General features: G+C 36.9%; 1 protein-coding gene across 1 annotated transcript in view; it reads left to right on the top strand.

Annotated features, from left to right (window-relative positions):
- Positions 1-26193, top strand: part of SGCZ (sarcoglycan zeta) — a 374092-nt gene that overhangs the window by 11565 nt on the left and 336334 nt on the right. Inside the window, exon 2 of the mRNA XM_058025112.1 lies at positions 8662-8727. Within this exon, the coding sequence (XP_057881095.1) occupies positions 8662-8727 (66 nt within the window). The remainder of the gene's footprint in view (positions 1-8661; positions 8728-26193) is intronic.

Raw genomic sequence — 26193 nt, 5'->3', positions numbered from 1 at the left:
TCTTCAGGAATGTAGGCCCAGATGCATTACTCTGTAGGGTATGGGTGGTTTTTGGTGGTTATTGGGTAGAGACAGACTTTGCAGGGGAAGTACAGGATCCTGAGAAATAGCCTTCTACTCAACATTCCATGCTTTCTGTCCTAGTGTTAAAACATCTTTCTCACAAGACTGTTTGTCTGGAGATAGGGGGATGTTGATGATCTGGAGATGTAAATGTCCGCTTGGCCAATGTCCACTGACTGCCTCCTGAGAGGTTAGGAGGCAGGCCCATTTCCCATATTTACATTTTGCAGCATCAGTATGCTGATAGCCTGTAGCATTTTAAGTGGCTAAGGGCACAATGGAAAGCAAAATACTGAGATGTCAGTAAAGCTATCTCAGTGCTTTTGGGAGCACTGTCCTGGATCATGACTAAATGGACGTTTCTGATGTTTCTGATTCTGACCAAATGGCAACAATTTTGGCAAGGGATGTATCAAGGACAAAAAAATCTATGGAATTTAACCTTTTTTTTCTTTTAATTAAAATATCTTTTATGAGCTCCAGGTGTGTTTTTGTGTTTCATGATGCCGGTAGGAACCCATTTTCACTTGACACTCTTTGTTACACCTTGTACTTTGAATATGCTCTGATTAGATTTATTATGTAAATATCAACATAGGCTAGCAGAAAAGGATCTGTTCATGATCACAAGTGTAATGAAAAAAAGTATTATTTCCTGGAGATCTATTTTGACTGTAAGCCTCAGAGAGAAAATAACTTGTCCTTTTAAGTCACATTGATGGATATGATTTATGGATGAGAGCATAGTTACCCATTGACTCCTGGAAAGAAATACAGCAAACCTGATTTTAGATGTGATTCAGAACATAGACCCCATCAAGATTCAAAGGTCTTGAAAATAATGGGCAAGGGCACCTCAGTTTTTAGCAACTGCTGTAGCCAATAATCACAGTGAGCATATTTTGATATAATCTTTTCTCAGCCAGCATCTTCCTGAAGAGGCAGGGGGCTTGGTTACCAGCCCAGCTCCTGCTCTGCAGCATGCCAGGGACAGACCGACCCGTGCTCCAGGGGAGCTGCTGGAGGGCAGTCCTGGCTCTGCTGCTCCTCCTCTCCCTGTGCTGCAGTGCCAGTGTTTCTTCAGCTGCCTGTGCTAAGAGACGCTTCCCTTCTGCCTTGTAAAACAGCTCTGCTGCAAAGACAGTGGCATCTCAGGCCATATTAGTTTCCTTTATCATATGTGTAAAGAAAGGCAGTCCCTGTTGCTGCATTTCATTTAGCTTGAGTTCCATGAAGCATTTTCTTTCTCAGAAGACTAAGTTTCAGCTCAGCTTTAACTTGGAAGATCAAGATCAGGCATATATTTTACACCTTTACCACTGTAAATAGTTACAGTGGATGTAAGAAAATGTAGGCTAGCTATCAAAATAAGGGGCAGCGTTACAGTTTTTGCAGCCATGTAATCAAAAATATTCTTTCATTTTTTGCACGGAGACACTTGCAGTCTGTAATAGACCGAAAAGAGATTTTATGTTTCCTTTTCCTCCCTCAGTTTCCAGCAAGGAAAACAAGTGCTCTGCTTCAGCAAGTGAATCCACCCATGCTTGTGATACACATAGTGGCTGTGTGTGAGAATTATACCAGTAATTACTGTTTAGAAGTGCTCTGCATGCAGATGCCACAATAGGGCATTGAGAATGCATCACATAGTTATGGGAAACACAATAGGAATCTTTCTGTGAGTGAAATAATTATATTTTACCACGTTGGAACCAGATAATCTAGCTAGCTCTAAGTCTTTATTCTCATGTAAAAAGATCATTTATGCATTGTACTGCACCCTTGTTCAAATAATTGTGCTGGAATATTCTATGAAAGTTTCTGAGCAGCTCTGTAATAGCCATACTGTTGGGTGACAGCAGTACCATTAGTAACCTACATAAGTATTTCTAACCATGTGCAAATTCATCTTTTATACCATTGTAATTTATCACAGTGTTTTCACCTCCTATGTATTTCAAGAGAAATTATCTTCCCTTGAAATGCTTCCCCAGCCCAAGCAGCTCCATGCCTAGGTTGGAGGATGCTGTGTTGGTGCAGGAGAGAAGACACTGTTTGCTGCACAAGGTCCCCCATTTGCAGGAGATGCTGGAAGGCTGGGTGGTCCAGAGGAGGATTGCTGCTCAAGGTCTGTTTGTCTGGACAGGCACAGTGCTGGGTAAGGCAGCCACAGGCAGCTCTCCAAGATCTCCTGCCCATTTGAAATGCTTTTAATGAGGTCCTTTAGCAAAGGTTCTTAAAACCTTTAAGCATAAAAATCCTCTAATAAGCAATAACTGAATAAAAGAGAGGACATGTATTCTTCTCCAGAAATGGAAATAGATGGAAATATTCATCCAATATAATAATATTTAGGGAAATACTTATCCAGTCTTCATATGGTGTCTCCAAGTATCTTCCTACAATGATCCCTTATTTGTCTGATCTGCTGCAGCTGTTCTTGTGGTCATAAATAAACAAACAACACTGCTTGTAGTGCCTGCATGAGTATCTTGAAAGAGTAACATCATCAAAAATACCTCCCCAGTGCAAATCTGAATAAGCTTGGCCTGTTTAATTTAACAAACAAACAAACAAACAAATGAGACTGGATAGAATGCAGGGCAACTTCAGCATGTTACAGGACTTCATTTTAGTGGAGAAGGAAATAATAATAGGTGCACAGGGCATGTGTACATCCCCATCAGGCAAACAAATGTGTAAAAGGGAGCATGATTAGCTGCTGGAGTAAATTTACCAAGATAGAGATGAATTGTCAGTCTGTTGATGTTTATAGCTTGAGACTGAATGCTTTTCAAGATGATACGCCTAAGGCAGTCATAAATTATGCTTTAGTCTAATTTATGTTACCAGCTTAATGTGAGTAAATAAGGTAAATGGGGGAAATAAACCTGTGACATTGAGAATACTCCAATGTTTCTTAAGAAATTAAATATCTGGAAAAATGGAGTAGTCTAAAAGTCTCTGACTAAATCATTAACAAAATGAAGCAATGTTTGTGAGTGCCATAAACACATTTTCAGATGGTCTACAGAGTTTTTAGTATGTACATGCAGAGATTAATTTTCTCACTTTTTATTTTGACCTAGGTTTTGTGGAAAAGATATACTTAATTTCTGAAGGTAGTGTAGCCATGCCAAAATGAGTTGCATGTATGTGCTGCAGCACCTTTGAGAGGTGAATATGTATAGTATCCAAATGATAGTCGTGGCTTGAATTTGATTGCATTTGTTGTGAGGATCAACTTCTTCCTAACTTTTTCAGAAGAATTTTAACTGTACAAAGATGTAAAAAATAGATTTGTAGGATATTACCTAATCAAAGAGGCTTAGCATCATCTTTTGTGTGGAAAATCAACCCTTCTGTCCTTCTAGAATCTACTAGAAAGTGTTTTCAAATGGTAATAGTATTCTAGGCAGAAATCCAGACCATTATATTTGCTGCCTGAAACTATAATGTAGGAGTTGTAATATATTCCCTAATTAAAAATATCATGCACAGTAGTGATTTTATTATTCATTTATTATCTGGATCATTGAACTATTCTGAAGAAAAACAGCATTCTCAGGGGCACAAGTGAAGAGGTTCCCTTTCTGTTTTTCCAGCAAAAGGGACAATATTTTTTGCTTGAAAAATGACTTCTCATGACGTGCTACACAATTATTCTTACACTTCAGATAAATAAATATTTCTTGTCTGAAGGAACATTCAGGATTACTTTTGTGACATTTATGTTTTGTGGTATATGGGTAATACTTCATAAATATAAATAAATAGGAGATTGAGAAGCAAAAATAAATTGGAGATTGGAAAATAATCTATAAAATTTAACAATCCTTAACTGTGAGGCTAAAGCTAATTTTCAGTCATTTAGAAGAAATTGAAGGACATAAATCCTAAAAATCAGAATCAATTGCTCTCCAGTTATTTTCTTGTTGCACCAAGCTTACAAGTATAGGCTTTTAGCTCACATATATTGTAATTTTTTGTCCTTGTCAGTGACAAGTGGAGTCAAGCTGTTGCAGATTGAGGCTGCAGAGATTGGGCTGTGAAGCAGTAGACCCAGGTGGAGTCTGCAGGTCCCCACTTCAGTCCCAAAGTAATAAATAGACACAATCTTCTAAATAACAGAATGCACTAGTGAATACTATACAGTACAGAATAGATAGTGTTTGAAATCTGCATGCTTTGTAACAATGCGTCCTGATTTTCAGTTGCGTTATGTATGATGCATGATGTTGGTCAGTTTTTTTCTAAAGCATCTACGCCTACCGATGCTACTGCTTGTGCTCTTATGAACTTTCAGATGCCATCTATATTTCAGTGACACTAAGCTAGAAAGAACAAAGTGTTTTTTCTTCTAAATTTTATTAGACCTGCTTTACATTTTTCAGACTTCACCCTGATCATGGGTTTTGGATTTTTGTGGCTTTTTGACTACACATCTTTTAAATCTTTCCTATCTCTGCTCTCCAAAACCTTGAAATCAAGAAGGAGAAAATCACTTTACTGTAAAACATGCAGTCCATTTTTAGTTTCTTAGTAAATCTGTACAGAGTAGCACTAGAGATTCAGGACAAATAGTCTGGAAAACTAAAGCCTGAACCATAGAACTGAGCAATGCTGCAGTGATAACTGAGTGGTCACTTTTCTTTTTTTAGATTTCCAGATGCTGAAGCTTCTTTACTGGAATTGAAATATAACATCAAGCATGTATATGTTCTCAGACCTCTTTCTTTTGGAAATTTATATTATTTGCATTGCAAAAATTTCTGCTCAGTTAATTTTACTATTTGTTTTTGTTGTACCATACATGTTTTTTGCTTTATACTACTACTTCATTGGTCTATACTACAAAAACTAATATCCTTTTTTTATAATATAACCAAATTATTAATGATGTGCATGTACCTGAGTTCTTATTTTAATTTTTTCTATCTGACTAATTCATGTTCCAAACTATTTCTTCCAGAGTGTTTAACTCATGGCATGGCATTTTATTCAACAAATGCAGCATAAAATGTAAGGATTATGTAGACAAAGCTCAAAGGTGAACTCAGTGTTCCACTCTGCTGACAAAACTTCCTTATTTATCTTAAAATTCTGAGCTGTTATACTTCAATAATTCTGTTTTACACCGCAGAATAAATCTAGAGTATTACACAGCATTTCTGAATTTTCTGTTAAACCCAACACAGAAATTACATTGCCTTTGATTTGCTGAGTGCTGTCTCACAAAGAAGGAGTATGATACAGAGAGAAGATCTGGAGCCCAGTGTATGGTTATAGCCTCTAAGCACTTCAGTTTTTCTCAGCTTGAGTTTGCTAATGCACATTGATTCATATTGATATTCAATAATTCATATTGATTGGTGTTCACATATCATCACTTTGCCATTAGGAATCCATTACTCCATTCAAGCACAATTTTAGGAAGATTATCTCACCATACTTTCAGTTGGCACAGGGTACTTTTTATTTCCTTGGAAAAAAAAAAGTAAGCCAATGCAATACTGGAATAGAAATGCTGGTTGTAAAAGGTTACACAGACACATGTGTACCAAAACTTTTTACAGTTTGTGCATTAGTAAAATAAACTTATATCTATATCTATATCTTAAATCCATTACTACATACAGTTTTACCCTCAGAGAAAACCAGATTAAGCCATTTACTGTTGTCTAACACCAGGTCATAAACAGCAATTTTTCCTTTCATGATAAAGCAACTTAATCTGTTAATCCTTACGAAAAATGTAAATGTTTATATTAGTCAATTAGAACAAGACTTTGTTGTGCTCTTTCTCTTTCAATATATACCTGATTTATTATTCAATACATTTTTTTCTTTTACATTTTTTATTTCTACACTATAACTTTGCTGCTTGAAAATCCAGATGTATGTTCTAATTGATACTAGGAAAAAACAGGTTTTATTTTGGCTGTAAATTTTAAGCAAGCGTTATTACTTTCAAATCTGGATTTCTCTCTATTTTGGATTTTTCTAATGGAACAGCTAATAGTTATTGATCAAAGGTTTGATGTAGTTACTTATCCTAGCTGCCAAAACACACAAAATAATTGCAATGTCAACTTCATTAAACTTCCCAAAATGCAAAACTGTGATAGAAACCAAAATCTTGGTGTGGTGAGGTGAAAAATTCTTGTAGAATTCTAATTAAACAAAGGAAAGCCAGGGAGAATCATCTTAAAATGGTTTAAGATGGTGTATTCTTTTATATCAAGTGAAAATGGAGGGAGGATGTCTGCAAGTATTTTGGAGGAGATGTTTAAGATCTAAAACAATCTTGTTAATTGGTATTTTGGTCTGTAAAGCAGGATGCAGTTCAAGCAGGACAAATGGAAATTATTGCACTTCAGTAAAAATAATCAGCTGAGGAATGAAAGGTAGAAACTGCCTAGCAAGCCAAAAAGTGAAAAAAAAAAAGGAGATGTTTTATTGAAGGCAACACCAGTTGTCAAATTTATATTGTTGTAAGAGGAAAAAAAACCCAACCAAACCCAGCACCTGGTATCCTGGTTTGGTTATTGCACTTCAAATAAAACACTGGTCAGCTGAAGAGATGGCAGAGAAAAGCATGGTGAATGATCATGTCCAGAAAACATGACCTGAGGAGGAAGGAAATAATCTGTTTCCTCCATCCAGTGGTGTGAAGGAATGAACCAACAGTGAAACAAGGGATTTACAGACATTAAGACATATTTTCAAAGATCTGGGGCAGAGTGAAGACAGCTGTTGTGGAGTATTCAAGAACATATATTTTTACTGAATGGCCTACACAAAAGCCTGTGAGGGTGGTTTTGTCACAGTTGATTCTGACTTAGGAGGAAGAAACAGAGAGAGATTTTTAGGAGATATATTTCCGGCTTGATTTTGTGTGGTTAGTAAATTTGGGTATTCCAGCATGGAGTTACATAAAAGAAAGAGTAATCTTAAAATAAAAGAAACAAAAAAAAAAAAAAGAAAAGAAAATCTGCTGCTTTGAATTATTTACATGTTTTTAAATTTAGGATTAATTTTTTTTTTTTTACTTATGACCCTCCTTGAATAGCTTCACTTCACCTTTTATGCAGTCTAATTCAGCTTATGCTTTGCCAGTCAAACTGACATAAAAAGTTATTGCACGTTTTTCCTACATATTCCCTTCTGCACGATAGGAACTAACCAAAGAAATCTATAAAATATTATTTTATCTTTCCCTGCATCTCGGCTTAAAAACTTATCCAGGCTCTGAAACTTACCCAGTCTTCAGTAAGTTACATCCTTGAATCTTGTTAGAAAAATTATTTTGTTGCTTCCATGGAGAGAGCCCTTCTCCCCATCCCTTGCCCTTTCTGCATTTATTACTTGCAATGCACCAGTATGTCTTCAGATGCATCAAGAATCTGAAAAATCCCTCAAAGTACTCTCTCAGGCCAAATGCCAATGTTCCAGCAGGAATGCCCACTAGCTTTTATCAATATTGCTATAAAATCCAAGTCTCAGCTTACTTGAGTTTGTGTCTGTCAGCTGATTTATGTTTCTAGTCAAAATGTATTGAAAGCATAAAATGAAGCTGAATGGCCTTCAAAAAAAGTGGCATAATATTGAAATGCTGAACATAGGAAAAGGCTTTTAATCTTAGTCTCTTTCAGACTGCATTATTTCTACATTTTATTCTTCATTGGCCATGTTTTTAACCTTCTTAGGCTTTTTTGCCTAAGACTAGAAAGAAAACTGTTTCCTTTGCCATTTCCTTAAACTTTAGAAAGAAAACTGTTTCTGTTGCCGTTTCCTTTGCAAGATGACCTTGGGAAACTAAATTTTCATATACTTTACTACAATTAACTCAAATAGTTCTTACATTTTAGATTGCCTATTATTTTCTGTTGAGAAAATTCTAGAGAAATGAAACCAATGAAAGGAATTTCCATTTGTCAACCTTTCTGATTCAGTACTGGCATTAAATAACCCTCTCTGGTTCTTTACCTCACTCTGTTCTCCCAAGGTCACTGTAGTCTTTCCTCACACTGCGCCCCAAAATCTTTGAAACAGGAATTGCAGCCCAGTTCTGTGCCTGCCGTTCCAAGTCAAACCCACGTCACATTTTCCCCATTTTGTACACCATCCCTGTCCCCATGTGCTCAGGCAGGAACGGAGGTCCTAGAACTAAGTCCAAAAACTGCCTTTCATGCATCTCAGCATCTTCCCTGCTTGCTCTTCACAGATGTTGTCCCAGGTACAACTTCTACTCAGCTATGATAAATCTCTAGGCAGAGGAAATACACTTATCCAGTAAGCCTATATAGAACATGAGTTTTAGAAGCACATTTCTGGAAGAAAAGGTGGAGAGGAGTAATGAAAAAATGGGTCACAGGGTTGCTGATGCAGAGTAGGACTTCTGTGTTATATCACACATGCTTAATGTCTTTAGCAACAAAAGCAAAAATGTTTTGCTTCCCAAGGCAGTGGAAGCATGATATCAAGGAAAGAAAGCGAGAGGAAACTTTTTGTAACACAGTTCCTTTTTTATGGACGTCATGAACAAAAATATTCCATAAAACTGAATTTCTCATTCATGGCCTCTGTTTTCCACAGATGGATAAAAAGTGGATAACTCTAAGTGAGGAAGACAGAAGGCCTGGTGCTGTAAGAACCATTGCTGTGAGTCATGAGCCTGGGGCACATTTCTTTATGACAACTGTGTATATCTTACTCTGTCCATGAGTTTGTTATTCCACAGTAGCTATCAGCAGCACATTGGGTCAGTGGTGTTCCAAATATATTCTTTTCTAGTACAGAAGAAGATGATGTCATCATGAACAGACCTTTCTTTGACTTTGGAGACTGCTTTAACTGATAATAAATATTGAACTTCCATTTCAGACATACAGAAAGAATAAGAGATTGGAGAATATTTCTGATATAGCATCAAGCTTTACTTACTCAGTTCCTTCTGCAAAGGGGAACTAATCAGCAGGCCCATTATCGCAAACAATCTTTCCCCTTTCACTACCTAAGTGTAATTTGCCAGCTGGTTGAAAACTTGATCATCTGTTAGAAATTTATGTGGTTTTATGTTGTTGGACTTTTTGAAACATTTTTTTAAACAGACTGACATATTTTTTTTTCCACAGTCACAGATATTGAACTAGATTTCTGGGGCACGTACCCAAGTTCAAAAAATACCCAATTCCCAGCCTATAAGAATATTTTTCTCCTCTACTGGGAAAGAACCTGCTGTAGGGGGATACAATATAAGAAAATAAAGGTAGTATAGTAATTAAGCTTACCCCATTAAGGTAATTTAATTGGCAGCTGAGCCAATTATTAGAGATTGGGAACAGGCCTGACTTTAACAGGCCACAGCTGTAGCCAATAAGAAGAGTGTTATAAAAGAGTGGATTGGTTGTTTGGGAGTGGCTGGAGTCAGTGGCTGCTGTGAGGACAAGGAAGGAACAGGGCCTACAGGAGCTGCCTACGGGAAACATCAAGGAGGTACGAAACTCTAGCAATATGGAACCTATGCAATGTAATGACAATAGAACTCTTGCAATATGATGACAAAAGCCCACTGCTCTTGGTTTATAATCTCTTTATAATTTTATCTCCAAGCTTGTCTGAGTCAAAAGCATCACCCAGGCTCCTGGCCCCATGTATTGGTGTGGTGTGGCTAGGCTTTGGCAGCAGGGGATCCACAGGTGTGGCTTCTGTGAGAAGCTGGTGGAAACTTCCTCTGCATCTGATAGAGCCAATTGCAGCTGGCTCCAAGGTGGACCCACTGCTGGCCAAGGCCAAGATCAGCAGTCACAGCAGTAGCACCTCTCGGATAATGGATTTAAGAAGGGGGGAAAGCTGTGCAACAGCAACAGGAGGTAGAGAGGGGAGTGAGACTATGGGAGAGCAGCAGCTCTGCAGACTGCAGGGTCAGTGCAGGAGAGGGAGAAGGTGCTGCAGGAGCAGAGGTTGCCCTGTGGCCGTGGTGCAGAGCATGGTGAGGCAGCTGTGGAGTGCCACAGTGGAGCAGAGACCCATGGGCAGCCCTTGGAGGAGCCCAGCTGGAGCATGTGATGGCCTGGAGGAGGCTGTGAGCCCTTGCAAGGTCTGTGCAGGAGCAGGTTTGCTGTCAGGACTTGAGACCTCAGGGAGGGCCCACGTCAGAGTAGGCCGTTTTAGAGTAGTCTGTGCCTGGAGGACTGAAGTTTGTGGAGCACTGTGTCCTGGGGAACAGGCATGTTGGAGAAGGGGGAGTGTGAGGAGCAGTAGGCCTGTGTGATGAACTGACTGTAGCTCCCATTGCCTATCCCCCTGCCCTGCAGGTAAGAATGAGGTAGAAAATCCAGGAGTGAAGTTAAGCCTAGGAAGAAGGAAGGCATGGGGGAAAGCTCTTTTAAAATGTAGTTTTTATTTTTCATTCCCTACTCTTTATTTTGGTTCATGATAAATTGAACAGATTTCCCTAAGTCCAGTCTGTTTTGCCCATGATGATGGTTGCTGAGTGATCTCTCCCTGCGTTTTACCCTGACCCGTGAGCCTTTCATTGTATCTTCTGCCCTGTCCAGCTGTGGAGAGGAGTTATGGAGCAGTGTTGATAGGCACCTGGCACGCAGGTGGCCCACCTCACTCCAAACTCGTGAATTTGTTGAGTTTGGCTGAGGCATCAGTACTGACTCTGTAGTACTAATCAGTAGAACAACATTTTTAAAGCAATAACAAGCCTTTGTTTCACTCTGTTCAATCTATTTTATTCAGTTGTGGATTCAGAAGTAACTTACAAGATATAATTGTGGTAAATCCTTTATTGAAACAATTTAAAACTCAGGACATTTGATAATGTTGCTGTTTCTGGTGACATTTTGGAACAAGATGAATCAAAACAAAGCAAACTCTAGAGTCTACTGCATTTTTCCACCAAGGACTTTTAGAATCCAAGTGTAATTCCTTGCATGCAACACACACCTTTCTCACCATGAAACTATGACAAAGTCTTAGAAATGATTTTCACAGTTTACCATATTTTTCTGTTTCTTCTTGAATATTTTCATGTAATTCAGTAACGCTAGACAAATGACAGTGACAAAGATCACAAATGGTGCTCTTGCTATTTTCTGTTTTGCTGTTTTCCCCGATTTTAGACCCTAGACTGGTCATTGAGAAAGACACATTGAAAGAGCTACACTTCTGAAGTTATTTTTCTCTATAGAAGAGTATATAAATCTTTTTGCTAAGGCAGATGTATTGACTGACATTCACTCTTGGCTTGTTGGTATATCTGGAGCAGCAGAAGCTGCACACCACCAGGCAGCTGCAGGGCAGGCGCTCTTGAGCAACAGTGAGCAGCTTGACTTCAGTGTCAAACAGTTCATTGGCTGTATAACTCAAGAAAGTGAGTGGAATGTATGCCTGAATAACCACAGAGTCAAAACTTTGTAAAAGTGTAAAATTCACATTTATTGGAATAAATGTCAAAAGACAGCAAATTTTAGAGTTCATATAACTTCCAGAAATAAAATAGCTTATAGAGATTACACATTGCACTTGAAGAAATTTATTTTGCTGAACTTAGGGGAAAAAAATCAGCTTTTGTTTAATTGTATAGTCAAATATTAATCTAATGTATAATTGATAGGAAAAAGACTGAAGAAAGGAGATAAAATTAAATTGGTTGAAATATAGGCATAATATGTTTCTTGTGGAAAGAAATGAAAAAAGGCTGTTTTCCCCACTACTGGTGGTAGAATAATCTTACCCAGAAGAAAAATGTAGTCAATGATATTTGCATTAAAATTAGCAAAAAAATTGCAAGAAATTTAATTATTCAACCAGCTTGCTCTGCATTAGATTCTTTGATGATAAGATAAAATTAGGAAGCTACAGAGTAGTGTGAATTTCTTAGTATCCTTCTTTTCATGCTTAGCATATATTAAGTAGCCCGATAATCAAAATTGTCTACTCTCCTGTGTGCTGTTAGTTCATCAGCTTATTTTAAGCCTGTAAGCATACCTGGAAAAATGACTAGAAACCTTTTAGCTAGACTACTTGCATGTTTTACATTACTGTTGATTTGGCAATTGACTTCAATTATTATTCTTGCTACAATTTTCAGTGTAGAGTATAATCTGTTAATATTGCCTGCCTAATGTTACTGAAAGCTTGACTGTGTTTTTTTCAGTTTGTTCAATCACTGGTGAGACATTTCATTATGGTGTCTTTTGTTAGATTCAGAACTAAAAATGACTGACATGAAATGGCACAATTTTTTTTATAAAAGATGTTAAAAGCTTGTACTTCTGTTTTTGAAAGTGAGTCCAAAAACTTACTGGATGTTCATTTACAACTAAAATTCTATGACTGCAGTACCCCAAGTCCTAAGGCAGAACTTCTTTCTGTGGGAGCAACGCTGACAAATTGGTGGACTCCTTTGAGCTGTAGTATGTGAGGTGAAACTTGTGTAAGTTTGTATTTTACCAAGTTCTGGTTCTTCTGTCACAGGGAGAAAAAAAGGGTGTTTCTCCTCCTTGTCCCTTTTATCCTAGCTGGCAATTCATTTTATATAATCAGTTGTTACATTTTAATCTAAAGAGAAGCAGCAGGAAGTGTGTTTAAAACTTCACATAAAATTTTCTTTTCAGATTACAAAAGAGCTCTTCAAAAGGCTTCAACAGGAAAAGAATTTACAAATGTACTTGTTAATTGGTTGTGGTAGAAATGAGTGCCTAATTTCTAATTGTAATGTGTCACTTTAGCTTCTAACCTTTGCTTCCTGTTTCATTTTCTCAGCTAGATTAAAGAACTCTTTACTACCTACCTTTTTTCCTCTGTGAAGATACTTTCATAGAGTAATCAAGTTATTCCTGGTATGTTCTGTTTAAGGAAACAGCTTGAGCTCATTAGCTATTTAATTGTAAAATAGATTCTTAGGTACTAAAATTTTATTTGTGTTTTTCTTTCAACATATTTCCTAATCCTTCAGAATCCATTTTGAGAAAGGAGCACTCAGCTGTTGAGATCTCTCTGATGAGCTGCAAAAATGCATTGCAAGGTCTACCTCAGAGTATATATTAACATTATGTATTTTTAAAATATATATATATGTTTGTATGTAGGTGTGTTTCTGTGTTTAGTCAAAGGTTTTATTAGTCCTTTTTGTCTTGGCATTTCATGGATGACCTGACTTCCTGAGCATATTTTCATTGCTGGCCAGAGCACTAGTCCATTCTTTTCTCTGTTTAGTCTGTATTTGTATCTTTAGTTCATAGGTATGTATGTGAATTCTCTGTTTAGTCTGTATTTGTATCTTTAGTTCGTAGGTATGTATGTGAGTTCTCTTTTAGTTAAATTGCCACAGTCCATGGGGCTCTGTCCCTTGCAGAGCCCAGGATGACAGCTCTGGAGGTGACACACTCCAGCTGTGTGGTACACTGTGCACCATTCATCCCTGGGCAGCATTATTTCCTTGCCCATGTGGGCCAGGAGGCTGACACGGCATCTTCAGCTGTGCTACCAAGGCTTGACAACATGGAAACTAACAGTGCCTTGACTTCTCTGATAATTAATATAAGCCTTTGGGGTTTTTCAGTTTTTACTTCCATGGGGAGCTTCTTAATACATAATCTCAGTAAATTCTGGATTTTTACTAGAAGATGATATAAAAGATCTTAGAGAACCCAAACTTTTGAGTGCTTCAGTGAAATAACATAAGCAACAAGAAAACTGATACTATTTTGGAATCTGGCCCTCAGCAAAATAATGCACTAAAGCAAATGAGAACACACAGTAAATGAGTTTCAACTACTGAGTGATGCACATATCATTGATCTGTTTTTTAAAGTGCCTCTATATTTTTCATAGTATTCCTAAAGTTATGAATAAATTATGAAAACTATCACTATGCATAATGCAGTCACATCATGACTGCAAATCTTTAAACCCTAACACCACAGTTATCATCTAACTTGTCACATTTACTGTAATATATTCACCTTCAGTTGTGATTATGTGTAGGTTCTGTAGAGACCTTTTGGAATTATGAAGTGAAAATGTAGCTACTGAAATATTGTATAATATTTGAAGTTCAAATATTGAGGGTTCTCCGTTTTCTTGCCTTGTACAGATTTCAGCAGTAATATGACATATTTAATAATAGCATTTAATAACTCTACAATATACTCCCTGCAGTACTTTGTAGCTCTTTATGAGCCAAGAAAATATGGAAGGCATTAAGTGAGTGAATCTTTCCTAACTGAACACCATTGCTGTGGGGCTAACATATTAAAACACATTAAACACATTGAAATTAATGAAGTACTGTCTCTCCATGTCCAGTGGGTCCTGTATTAAGATTTTTAGGGACATATAGAGGTAGATGTACAGAAACTGTGAAAGAATGATAAACTTAGATTACTTGGATTAAATACCAGATGGATGGCTACAAGCATAATTCCTGTGCTTTTTACCATGTCAGAAGAACTCTGTGTTCCTGCTCCTTCAATTTCAGTATTGCAGTCTGCCTCCTGATTTTTGGCATAAAGCAGATAAACAGATTTCCTCCAAAGGAATTGGTCTAATTTTGTCAGGGCCACGCAGGAACTGTGGAATGTGTTGCATACTCCAGTATCTGTGCTGGTGATGTCTATGGCTGAGCTGTAAATGGTGTTTCCCTTCACTCCCAAGAGGGCTGAAAAAAGAAATATGTTTATTTTATATCAAAGTTTTGGTGGAAGTGCAACAGGTGGAGGCTGTTCTCACAATAAAAAAGTTTTTTTTAAATATCAAATTAGGTAGGCTTTAGGCATTTTGTTGTTTCTCAGTGTGTGTTACTCAGTCCATATACATAAAACTATTTTTTTTTCAGGTCTTGTTAGTCAGGAAAAGGTAGGTAAGAATACGGTTAATGTCAGAATTGAGAGTCCTGGGACTTCAGTATATAGGACAGTCTTTTGCACATCTTTGTGGTTAAATCTCACAAGTCTGAGTAATCAGGTTTCCCCATGGCAGAAATAGCAGAAGTAAAGCCCTTAATGTGTTGTGAATAACTTTTTAAAAAACTTTACCAGAATTTGTAAGTGGTTTTTGGCTCAAATTGGTGTGTTTAAAACATTTCTTCTTGCATGTAGAAAAGCTTCAGACAGAAATTCCCAGATCTTCTCTAATGCAATTGTCCAGATGCATTTGAGATAGTGTCATGTGTTTGTTGTGAAAGGGCAATTGCATAGGTGAGCTTTTTTGATCACTGAGCTTAAAAATTATTACTGAAGCAAGGAAGCACACAAAAGAAACTGGAGCATGGAAATATGATGGATAATTTCTAAGGATATACAAAGCAAATTCACTACAAAAACACTCAGGACATTAAAAACATTAATACACAGTAGATGACATGCACTAACTGGATGTATTTTTGTAAACTTGGGCTATCTGTTTTCTATTTTATTCAAAAAGCTACTAGCCTGGTAAGTGTGCTGTGCTGTCTTTTCAGTACTTGGAACGTGTAGGTGATAAACTTTAACAGTAACAGTACTTGGAACGTGGTAGGTGATAAATCTTAAATCAGACTAGGAGCTAACAAAGCGTGGTTTCCTGCAAAATGCCTGCACAGTGTGTGTGACCTGCAGTTCACCGATGGACCTCAGAAACCACGTGCAAACAATTCAGTGAGCAGGTACACTGACCATCTGATTTAAACACTGACTGATTTAATGGCTTTGCTTGTTTCAGCTTTCATAGGCCTAATTATGGGCATTATGCATAGCTGCATTTCCATCCTGATTATACGCTGGCTCAGTGATTTCTGATGGTTTAACTGCCAAATTCTAACCAGTGGCATAGGACTGCTCATTAAATAAAGCATTCTCAAATGGCTTGTTCTTTTAACTTTTCATTTGAAATTTAGGAATTCCAGAATCAAATAGTATAATCCAAGTTTTTCTCTGTATTACCTGCTATCTGGGTCATATTTAAATCAAAAATAAAGCTAATTTCCATGTATGGTGTGCTGGTGTGAAAGAGTGTAATTTTCAGTGTTAAGCTCAGTGACAGAACCTGTTTTTCTAGAAGTGTTCTGACTCAACTTAATTTCAATTAGTATTTAATGTGTAGTTTTATGTCTGTGACACAGTGCAATTACTGCACATTAGATTTCATGACCTACAGAATTTGTCAGGATATCTGAGTGACTGAAGTAAAATCTCCTATGCACACACAAGTAGAATTAGTGAATTTAGGGAACCACCTTCACTTAGGAATCAATGAATATTTAATGAACATTTCTTAGTTTTAATTGCATATCAAACCACAACATTTGGGCTTTGTCCTTTTAGGCTTCCTAGACTTCTTCTCAGAGGACATAAAACCACTTGTCTTTTTTTGAATTTAGCACTCCTCCTTTGTGTACTCTTGACTTTCCAAGGGTCTGACTGCAAGAATTTTGTTTCACTAGCTCTAAAGGAGCACTTGAGCTTGAATATTTCTACCAGACATCTGGACCTGACACTTCTGCTAGATTTAGTACTTGGAACTAAAATAGTTTCATGAGTTTGAATATGTATAGATCCCAGTAAGTGAATAAAACTGCCAGAGAGAACAGCAGCCAGCAATCTGCAGGATTGGGTACTAACAGTTTTCTGGTGTCCACTTTTAATGACTTCAGATGCAAACAGATAGTGAGTGATTCTGTACTCTGTAGTTCCAACAAGTAAAAGCCAATGCTGCTGAAGTGGATTCAACCTAGTGTCTATAAGCAAAAATACTTTTGAAGAGATTGAGCATCATAGATAAGTAAAAAGTTTACCATCAAATACTTGATTCTTTAATAGAGCCTTGGTGTTATTGTTCTTTTTTGGTTGGTTTTAACAGAAGAACGAAAAGAGGATACCCTTAGCAAGAGGTGGGTGCTGAAAACAATAAAGGACATATTTGTGACCTGAAAAACCGGGATATATTGATGACTTGGACAAAATGTGGTTGTTTATGATTTTTTTACTCCTGATAAGAGACCAGAATTTTTATCTGAATATAATTTTCCATATTGCTCTTCACCAGGTTGGCAATTGTTATTCCTTTGAAAATACTTATTTCTGAGAAAGCACTGCAGTTTGATATCACAAGTATAGACACAGATTCTTTCTGTTGAAAGAAAAACATTGTCAGCTTCAAGTTACTTCACAATCCTTAATATGATGTCCATAAAAGCCTGGAATAGCTGTGACTGACTTTTTGTAGGTGTATGGTTATGTCAGTAAACAGGGTGCACTCATTCCTTCAATCCTTCCAGTTTATTCAGGGAAAAATGCTTTGGAAGGTGGGGTGTTTTCTGTTAGGTTTTTATTCCTTGTAGTAAGTAAATTCTGACATTTTATGTTGAAGTGCTGTATATTATCTTAGTTAACAGACTGCCCAATAAGTATGCGTTTGCATTATTAATTATTGCATTTTCATTCTTTTAATGAAAGAATAGAATTTCTCGATAAAAGGTAAAAGAGATTACAGCATAAGAAGGCCCAGCTGAGTCACAGCAATTGACTGTCCAGCTTAATGTTCTCCAACTGAGAATAAGAAGTGCTATTTGGGGAATAGCATGGGGTTTTTTGTTTCTTTTTGTCCACAAACTGCATTTTCAAAGACATTGGCAAGTTAGATCTTGCTTGTCTTTTAACTTCTTTCTCTGTACTGTGAGGGTTGGGGTTTTGGGTTTTTCTTAGTTATAGTGTTATCCATTTAGTGAATAATAGTTTTGCAGTCATTCACTAGATACAGAAAATTTTGAAGTGTAAATGTGATGTTTGTTTTGTGTCATTGTCTCCAAATCAAGGAGTCTTAGCTTTCTTAATCCTTCACTGTAGGGCAGCTGCTGCAAACTTTTTTTCTTTGTAGTTGCCCTTGTCTGAACTTCATTGAGTCCCCTGTTCTTTGGAGTGTAACTCAGCTGAGATGTGGAGTTGCATGTGCTGCTCTGGATGTTTTAAAGGGAGGTTTTTGGGGCAGTGGGGTGGTTTAAAAGATATTCTTCTGAGTTACTTTTAATACCTTTCCTGAGGGATACTCGTGCTAAAGTTGTTTCACTTGGAGTCCTGCTGTATGTTGAACTGGTGGCATCAGAGAAATATCAATGATGACTCTAGGAAGTGTTTCTGATGTTGTTACTTTCAGTTCTGGACTTTTTATACGGGTGTAGATTATTGTTTCTGTGCATTCAGGAACTTGACAATTCATCTGTTGTCTTTTAGCATGCTCAATTTCACAGAATTCCTTAGCTTGTTTTTTACTTCAAGTTTTAGGTCTTTTGATGCAGTCTTTTGTTTGAAATCTTGTATCTGCAAATACAGGTGACTGCTTTTATGTGATACTGATTTTCCTGGCCAAAACCTTATTGAGTGTGAGAAATGCTGTTAGGCTCATGATGACGCTCATAATGCTGCTCCATGTTTGTGTATAAATAAAATATGAATAGGCAGCATACAGCTTGCTTTCCAGTTTTTTAATACTTCAGTGTGTGCGCAGCCAAGATATGTTTGTCAGTTTTTGAGTTAAATATTTTGGCAGATCATTGGTGGATGACAGTGAAGTGCTAATGTTGTATGGGTGAACTGATTCTGATAGAGCAGATAAGAGAAAGCTGCCTAAATTATTACTCTTGTCATTATTAGTACTTATTCTGGTAGCTCCCACAATACTCATGGCCCTGCTTGTAAAGATGGGAATACTTGTTCCCTTCTCCAAAGAGATCACAAGAAGTGCAAATAACAGATGAAAGTTGGAGGTATACTATAAACAGCTTAAAATTAAAATCAGCTGCATGTCAGATTGTGATCATAAGGAAAGCAACACATGGGGAAAAATAAGTTTTATGTATTTACATTTCCAAATTTCTTTTTCTGTTTATATTAAATTCTATTTCAACAATCTAATGGTAACTTCTCTACTCATTTATAAGCTTCCCTCCAGAGAAAAAGTTCTTTAATAAAAATAAGCATTCAAAGAGAATTTTTTTGATCGTTTAAAATGATCATTAAATTCAACCTAAATTTCTAAATCTATACTGGCCTCAAAGCACCCTAAAACCAGACTTCAATGCAACAATACCCAACACTTTATGCAAGTTTCTACAGACCTTCACATTGAAAATTACATTCTCACTATTTCTGCATTTGTTTTCAAACTAATGTTGAATTCATCTTCTGCTTTGCTTATATGAAGTAATATAAATGGAATTAAACGGCTTTCTCCTGCCTGTAGCCATCTAAAGTAAAGCCATCTGGTTTGATCCCACCCTCTGTCATCTGCTTCTGATACATAGAGGTCTGTTGCCATTCTCGTGTGCTGAGCTCCTGGTGTGGCTCTGGACAGCAGAGTGCAGGCTTGTTTGGTGTCCCCGGTCCTGTGTGACAAGAGCTGAAAAGGCAGCTGGCATTCGGGCACCTGTCCTAATTCTCTCCACCAGACAGCTAACAATTAATTTATCTTGACCATAAAGTTAGCCAAATGAAATTATTTTGAAAATAAATCTTGTCATTTCAGGCTTTTTTTTTTTTCTTCTCTGTTTTGGTGTTTTTTGCTGTATACAGGAAACAAAATATCTTTGTTGTTCTTGTCTTGTGTAGTTACAATGCATTTCACCAGTGAATCTTTTTTTTTTTATTAACTGTTTTAAATCCTACAGTTACTAGCATTTTATGAATTACTAAGTGCTAATTATAATCCATGAAAAGATACAAGTTTTTTGATATAATGTGAGCCAGATACCTAGACATATAAAAGACATAATTACTTTGTGAGTTTTGCCTTTCAAAGGAATATTTCCTACAAATTTTCTTGCATATTATCTGATGAATCACTTCTGTAGTGTCAGGAAGTTAATGCTATTCCCTGAAAGCTCATAAATAAAATTAGACTTGGATATAGTTAGTTTTTAATTAAGGATGTCTATGATCTTCGTTGCACCAGAATTGCTTTTTCCACATACCAAAAATTTAATCACTCTGACCAATTCCTAAATAACAAATAATGCAAGCTTGGTATCAAAGTATTGGTGATCTACTTGATAATTATTACATAGCTCTTATTTAACTATCTATCTTTCCTCAGATATTCAATTAAGATTTCATAAAAGATTTATAAAAAAGCTCTAGTTAATCAGAAACTTTTTTAGAAATGTTGATTACCTTTGTTTTACAAATGGACCTGACAAAAGCCTTCTATTCAGAGTTGTGCCACATGATTTGTGCTGGGTATCAGTGGATTTTAAAAAGATGTTGAAGCAGGCATATATAAGTCCAGTATTTCTTTTTTCTGTAGGAAGTAAGGAAACTTATTACTATTCCTATTAAATGCAGCATAAAAACAGTGGAAAAAAAAAAGCAGAAATGAAAGGACTTTGTATATACCAGTATAAGTAAAGGCTATTGCCTTTTTGTCTAAGGAAGGTAGTAGTGAGGAAGCAAATCAGAACTGATAAAAAAATATTATGGGGATAGGACCAGAAGGTTGGGAGGAAAAGCATGGATTGGATATTCTGAGCATCCAGGATATAAAAGGGTGGTGACCACACCACCTGTAATGACTTAGAAAGTCACGGAGAACTGAGAAGCTGCCACTGAGGTGGGATAAATATATTGCTGATAGAAAGCATGAACCTAAAATTTACAGCACTGTGCAAGAGTCCTAACTTTAAGTCTTGGTAGTATATGGAAACAGATGCTGCTTTTGTAAGCTCTCACAGCTTACTGAGTGATAGAATAAGGAAAGAATGAAGAATATCAGGCAAAAGTAACTTCTAAATCATCTAGTAAATAGCTAGATGATTTAGCTATTTGTTTTTGAATAGTCAAAAAATAGTGATATAGGAAGCTTAATGTATGTAAAATCTAAAGTATTTGGGATAGTAAAAATTACTAATAGTGATTTGCAAAGTCTCATTGAAAAATTATTGTAAATTGGCTCAAATAACACAGAGGCTGAAAACTGTCCAAAGGACTTAACGTAAATAAAAGATAATGATAAGCAGCAGTATTGAGCTGGGATGTGAAGGGCAAGAGGTGTGTACTGAGATGTCACAGAGATCAATTTTATGTCTGGTCTAATATAAAATTTTCATTAGTGATTAGCAAATTATATAGCCAGCATGTTAATGAGCTTCTTCAGATAAAGATGTGCTAAAAAGCAGCACAAGCCAATGAAGTTAGTTCAGAGATCTAGAGAGGTTAAAAAGTGAAGAAGCTCTTTGATCCAAGAGGCTGCATAATTGAATATGTTGTGAAAAGTCTTTGAGACATAGATAATTGAGGGCTTTTTTTTCTTATTATAAGCACACCTGTAGTTGGGATAACAAGAAAATAACTGTGTGCAAGTCCTGATCAAGAGGTGCCATACATGTGCAAATAGATGTGCCATCTCTGAGCCAGGCAAGAGGCAGATGGCAAATGCCTCGGTGTCCCCTCTTTAGCGTTGACTCATGAAGCAGGTTGGCATCTCCACAGTTGCTGCCACATCCACAATGGCTGGATCTTCTTTGCTTTCTGGCATCATCGACACTCGTGTTTTCCAATCACCTACAGACAGCAACATTAACTGGTATAACCAACATAAGCAGATCAGAATAAAATAAAAGCATGATCTATTATTTGAATTCATTTTTGTGGACTTTTAGACTTAAGATGTTTCTCAATTTTGTTCATAACTTTCCACATGCTGCTGGTTATAGAGTAAACCCATGTCTACCACATTCCTTTGAGTAGCTGTGTAATCACTGAATGTGTAAGTTGTGTTGTCATGCAAAGCATTCATTTTAATCTTTAATGTATGTGAATGTGTATGCCTGGATTGTCAAATGCAGGAAATATAATAAATAGGGAATATATTAACTCTGTATTTAGGCACATACTGATTTACTGATGTGGCTTGGTGCATTTCAGACCTGTGAACCTCAATTCCCAGCACAGATGGGAATTGAGAGACTTTATCTACCTCACTGAGGATTGATAGCTAGGTGTAAGATATACTGATGTTTGTGTCTTGACATTGTAATGTTTTCCTTCATATATAGATTATCCTTATTGATATTATAAGACCAAAAATTAGGAAAAAAAGTCAGACTTGGAGCAAAAAGTAGGACTGTTCTTAATCTAAATGATGCTTGAAAATGATAGGATTAAAGATCCATTTTCTGTACTCAGTTAAGAAACACATTGACAGAGATGTTGCCCATAAGTGATGGGGAATTAATCTTTCCTAAGTTACACAGCTAGGTATTTTCTTATTAAGCTATTTGGCTGGTGCTCTTTAGTCTGTGTAGCTTGCACCAAAAAGCTTAAGATTCAAGAAATCTTTTCGTATTCAGACAAGGGATGCAGAATGCAGAACACTTGCGCAGAGAGTGTTTGAGGCGTGTGGTCGCGGGTCAGTGCTCATGCCGGTCCATGGGTGAGCTGGAGCAGCACTGGCTGTCCAGAAGGGGGCGCCTGCGGCTCTCCGCTGTGTGTGCTCAGCCCACCCACCCTGCCCGCAAACCTTGGGGCTGCGGGGGAAAGGCTGCGGGGGCTCTGTCTGAAATGAGCCAAAATCGGCAATTAGGGGCTTTGCACGGCATCCGTTGGCAGATTTGCTTGCAGCTTTCTGCTATCAGTGGGCATAGTTAGCACACAAGCTGCTATCAAAAAAGAACAACACCTTTCAAGTGCTTTCAGAGCAGCAGCTGATGGCTGCAGAAAGCCACCCTTGTACCAAAAGGATTAAGAGCATTTTCTGCTAAAAGTTCAGCCCAACTTATTAGACTTGATAAGTATTTAGACAGTGACACTGGGTGTTTGAGGACAAGAAAAAAAAATCTATTTCTATATTTGTTGTACAGGAAAGAAAAAGAATAAAAAGTTGATAGAATGTTGATGCAATATAATTCAGTATTTGAGGTTTTGCATGGAAAATAAAGATAGAAAAAATTTGACTGGTAAAGTTTCAAAACTCCAGATAATTATGCCGTTGAAACCAAAATAGGTGTTTGAGTATGATAAACAGAGGTGATCACATATCATTGAAACCATGACACCTAAGTTCTAGTATATGAACTGAGCAGTCAAATGTGCTTTTGAAGAGTCAAATCAGGAAGACTGAGATATTTTAACTTCTTTGCCGAATAAATAAGACATAAAATATGATAATTTTTAGGGGGATTTGTGTGATGTTTGAGGAATAAAACCTAATCTGAACTTTTCCCTCGTCCAAGCACACTTGGTAGCAGAACAAATATTTTGAAAGTGCCTATGTTGCAAAAAAATCATGTTTAGTACACAACATTAAAGTATTTTAAAAGTAATTGCCAGTTAAACATATATTTCTTTATATGTTGGGAAAGTTCCCATGAGAAGTTACAACTCAACTGAATGTGTTACTGTGCAAAAGTCTGACCTCCAGTAAGCCCCTCTTCCAAGGGGCATTGAACCTTTCTAACTATATTTTCCTCCACTGTTTTCCTGGAATTACCAGGACTGACTTCTGACATATGTAAAATTGTGTCATATGTCACGTGCAGCATTCCGAAGGCTGGAGTTTAATGGTGCCCTGGGCTTGAGAAAAACATTTTTTAAAACTAATTGCAATGCCAAAAATGTGCTTGTGTTAGGTACTTTGTTAAACTTTAGTGGAGTGTAGTGACAAGTCTTGAGAAGTAGAAAACAATCATTCCAACATGCATTGACAACATTTAGTTTCCAACAAATGTGTCTTTTACAGTTATATCAGCTAAAGCTTCTCTTTTTTGCTGTTGGTGAAGGGTGCTGAGTGAAAATGTGTGTGTGCTCTCTCTGAGTGGATGTAGAGGGATGTGTAGCCGTGGCATCTCTTTGGGTTTTTTATTAGCTACCGTTTTGCAAATTAGCCTTGCTGAATGATTAAATTGTATACATTTTTAGCAACTCTCCCTCCAGTTGCTATAGCAATGCTGCGGCTATCGTGATGTGTGAGTCTGGGCTTTTGGGAAGGGATTGCGAGGCCAGCTGATGTGGCTTGAATGAAAGGGAGAAGCTATCTCACATAATTCTTTTGACAGTAAGGTTTGTTTTTTGTATCGATCAATGTTAGTTGAGAGAAAACTATTTTTCCTATAAATCTTCCCTTGTTTAGTTTTTCCACTGGGATCTCAACACATCAAACTAATTGAATAGTACTAGATACAATTTGTAAAGCAGTATCATCAAATTCATTTCAGTTCTCTCTCTATGCTGTATTTCTCACCAGTGCCCTCTTGAGTTCTTATTAAGTGAAATTTGATGAGCTGTGGTGATTGTAGGATCGCCTTCTTGATTCACAAAGAAGCTGCTGAGCAAAAATATTCTACAATGGATTACAAAGGTAATCCTCTAATTCTTGCCCCTCCAAAGGCTGTGTTGTATATCTGTTCAGGTTGGCATGAATGAAAAAAGAAAAATGGCTTTTTTTGTTAACATATCTGTACAGTACCTGTGGTTGAGAAGATCCTAAATTTAGACTGTCATATTCTTACTGCTGACTGAAAAATAATGAAAAGAAAATAGCTGCATGCATTCTTAGGAAATGAGAGACCTGGAAGATATGACTGATTTAAGTGTCTACTCCATTTAAGGGGGCAGGATTGTGATGTAGTACATCAGATGAGGTTTGTCATTCCCAAATTAAAACTTGTGAATTGAAGAGTACACACCAAAATTGCAAAAAATGGCTGTGTGAAATCTCATGTGTACCCTTCTATGACATGGGAAGGATGAGGAATCAAGGAGTGTGAGGGGGTGGGAAGGATGTCTGTGCATATTGGTAATGTTTTACAGTTGTGAAAACTCATAAAGGTCTGGACTTGTACCTACTTTAAAACAAACAAACAAAAAACTAATGCCTTTAAAAGTGCCAGGTAGATGCCCGTTATCATGCACTTAGTTTTTTAATTTTCTTGTGTTAAAGGCAAGAGGGTTGCTCATGATTAGTGTCTCTAGGTCCAGTAACACATGATAAAGAATGGTCAGAGGATTATTACAATATTGGTTATGCATTCTTGCTTGTTGTAGGCAGAAAGGTATCAAATGATTTCACTACATGTCAAATAAAAAAACTCCAGTTAAAACTGGTATAAATGTTTCAAGTTCTTCTGTCATTACAAGGAAGAAAACAAGAGAAATAGAAAGTGTTAGCCTATTTTGGACAGGAAATATGGTTGTAACCAAAGCATAATTTATTTTTCTCCATGTTTTCAGAGAATTAATTATTGGTGGACTCCTGATTGAATCTGGAATAAGCATGATTGTCCTTGGCCTATAATGTATATGATGAACACAGCTGGTATTAATTAATATGTCCCACAGCTATATTTTCTTCAGCTTGCAAGAACTATTTTTTTGGCTAGAATGTTGTCTGAATTTTTTCCAGCACAGACACTTGTAATGGTTGTTGCTAAATATAGAAAAATTAAGTATTTGCATTTTTTGAGGGCTCTGGATGAGCATTTTTAAAGATTGTAAGGACAGCAGAAACATACTTAATGAAGGGTCTAATACACAACACATGAGATTCATTTCAAGTCACATATAGTACTAAGGAACACAGAAAATTACTTCAGGCTATGGGAGCCTGATGAAGGAACAGACAATTTCACTGATTAAATGCTATTATTGGTGGAAGTGAATATGTTGAGAAAGCATACCTCATGATTATAAGGAGGGTAGACAGAGGCTGCCGCAAGCACTGATACCACACATCTGACTTCTCTTATCCAAAACATGCACATATAACATGTCACCTAGATCGTTGTCACTATCTCAAAAATATAGATTATCATTTTTTGCAATGACTTGCCTCATTTTTTAAAACTTTTTCAGAATCTCCTGTCAACTGATAGGCATTTAATTTTGCTAGAGGGTGCTGAGAGGTATGGGATGGCTAGAAGAATTTTTGTAGCCAGCTGAGTCATTATCTCTAAAGTATGTAGAAAATGCTTCATTCACAAAGCAAGTGTCCAGGTACTCCAAGATGCAGAGAATCAATTTTATTATACAGCTATAGTAACATACTCTAACCTATTCAATTAAGTAAATGTTTTCTTAACTGGGGCAAACTGTATCCTCTCAACTCTAACGAATTTTATTTATTCTTTAGTATCCCTTTGGCATATTGATT

This window comes from Melospiza georgiana, chromosome 5 (assembly GCF_028018845.1).
Source record: "Melospiza georgiana isolate bMelGeo1 chromosome 5, bMelGeo1.pri, whole genome shotgun sequence".
NCBI classification, from domain to species: Eukaryota; Metazoa; Chordata; class Aves; order Passeriformes; family Passerellidae; genus Melospiza; species Melospiza georgiana.
The sequence above is the reverse complement of the archived record's forward strand: the minus strand, read 5'-3'. Positions and strand labels throughout refer to the sequence as shown.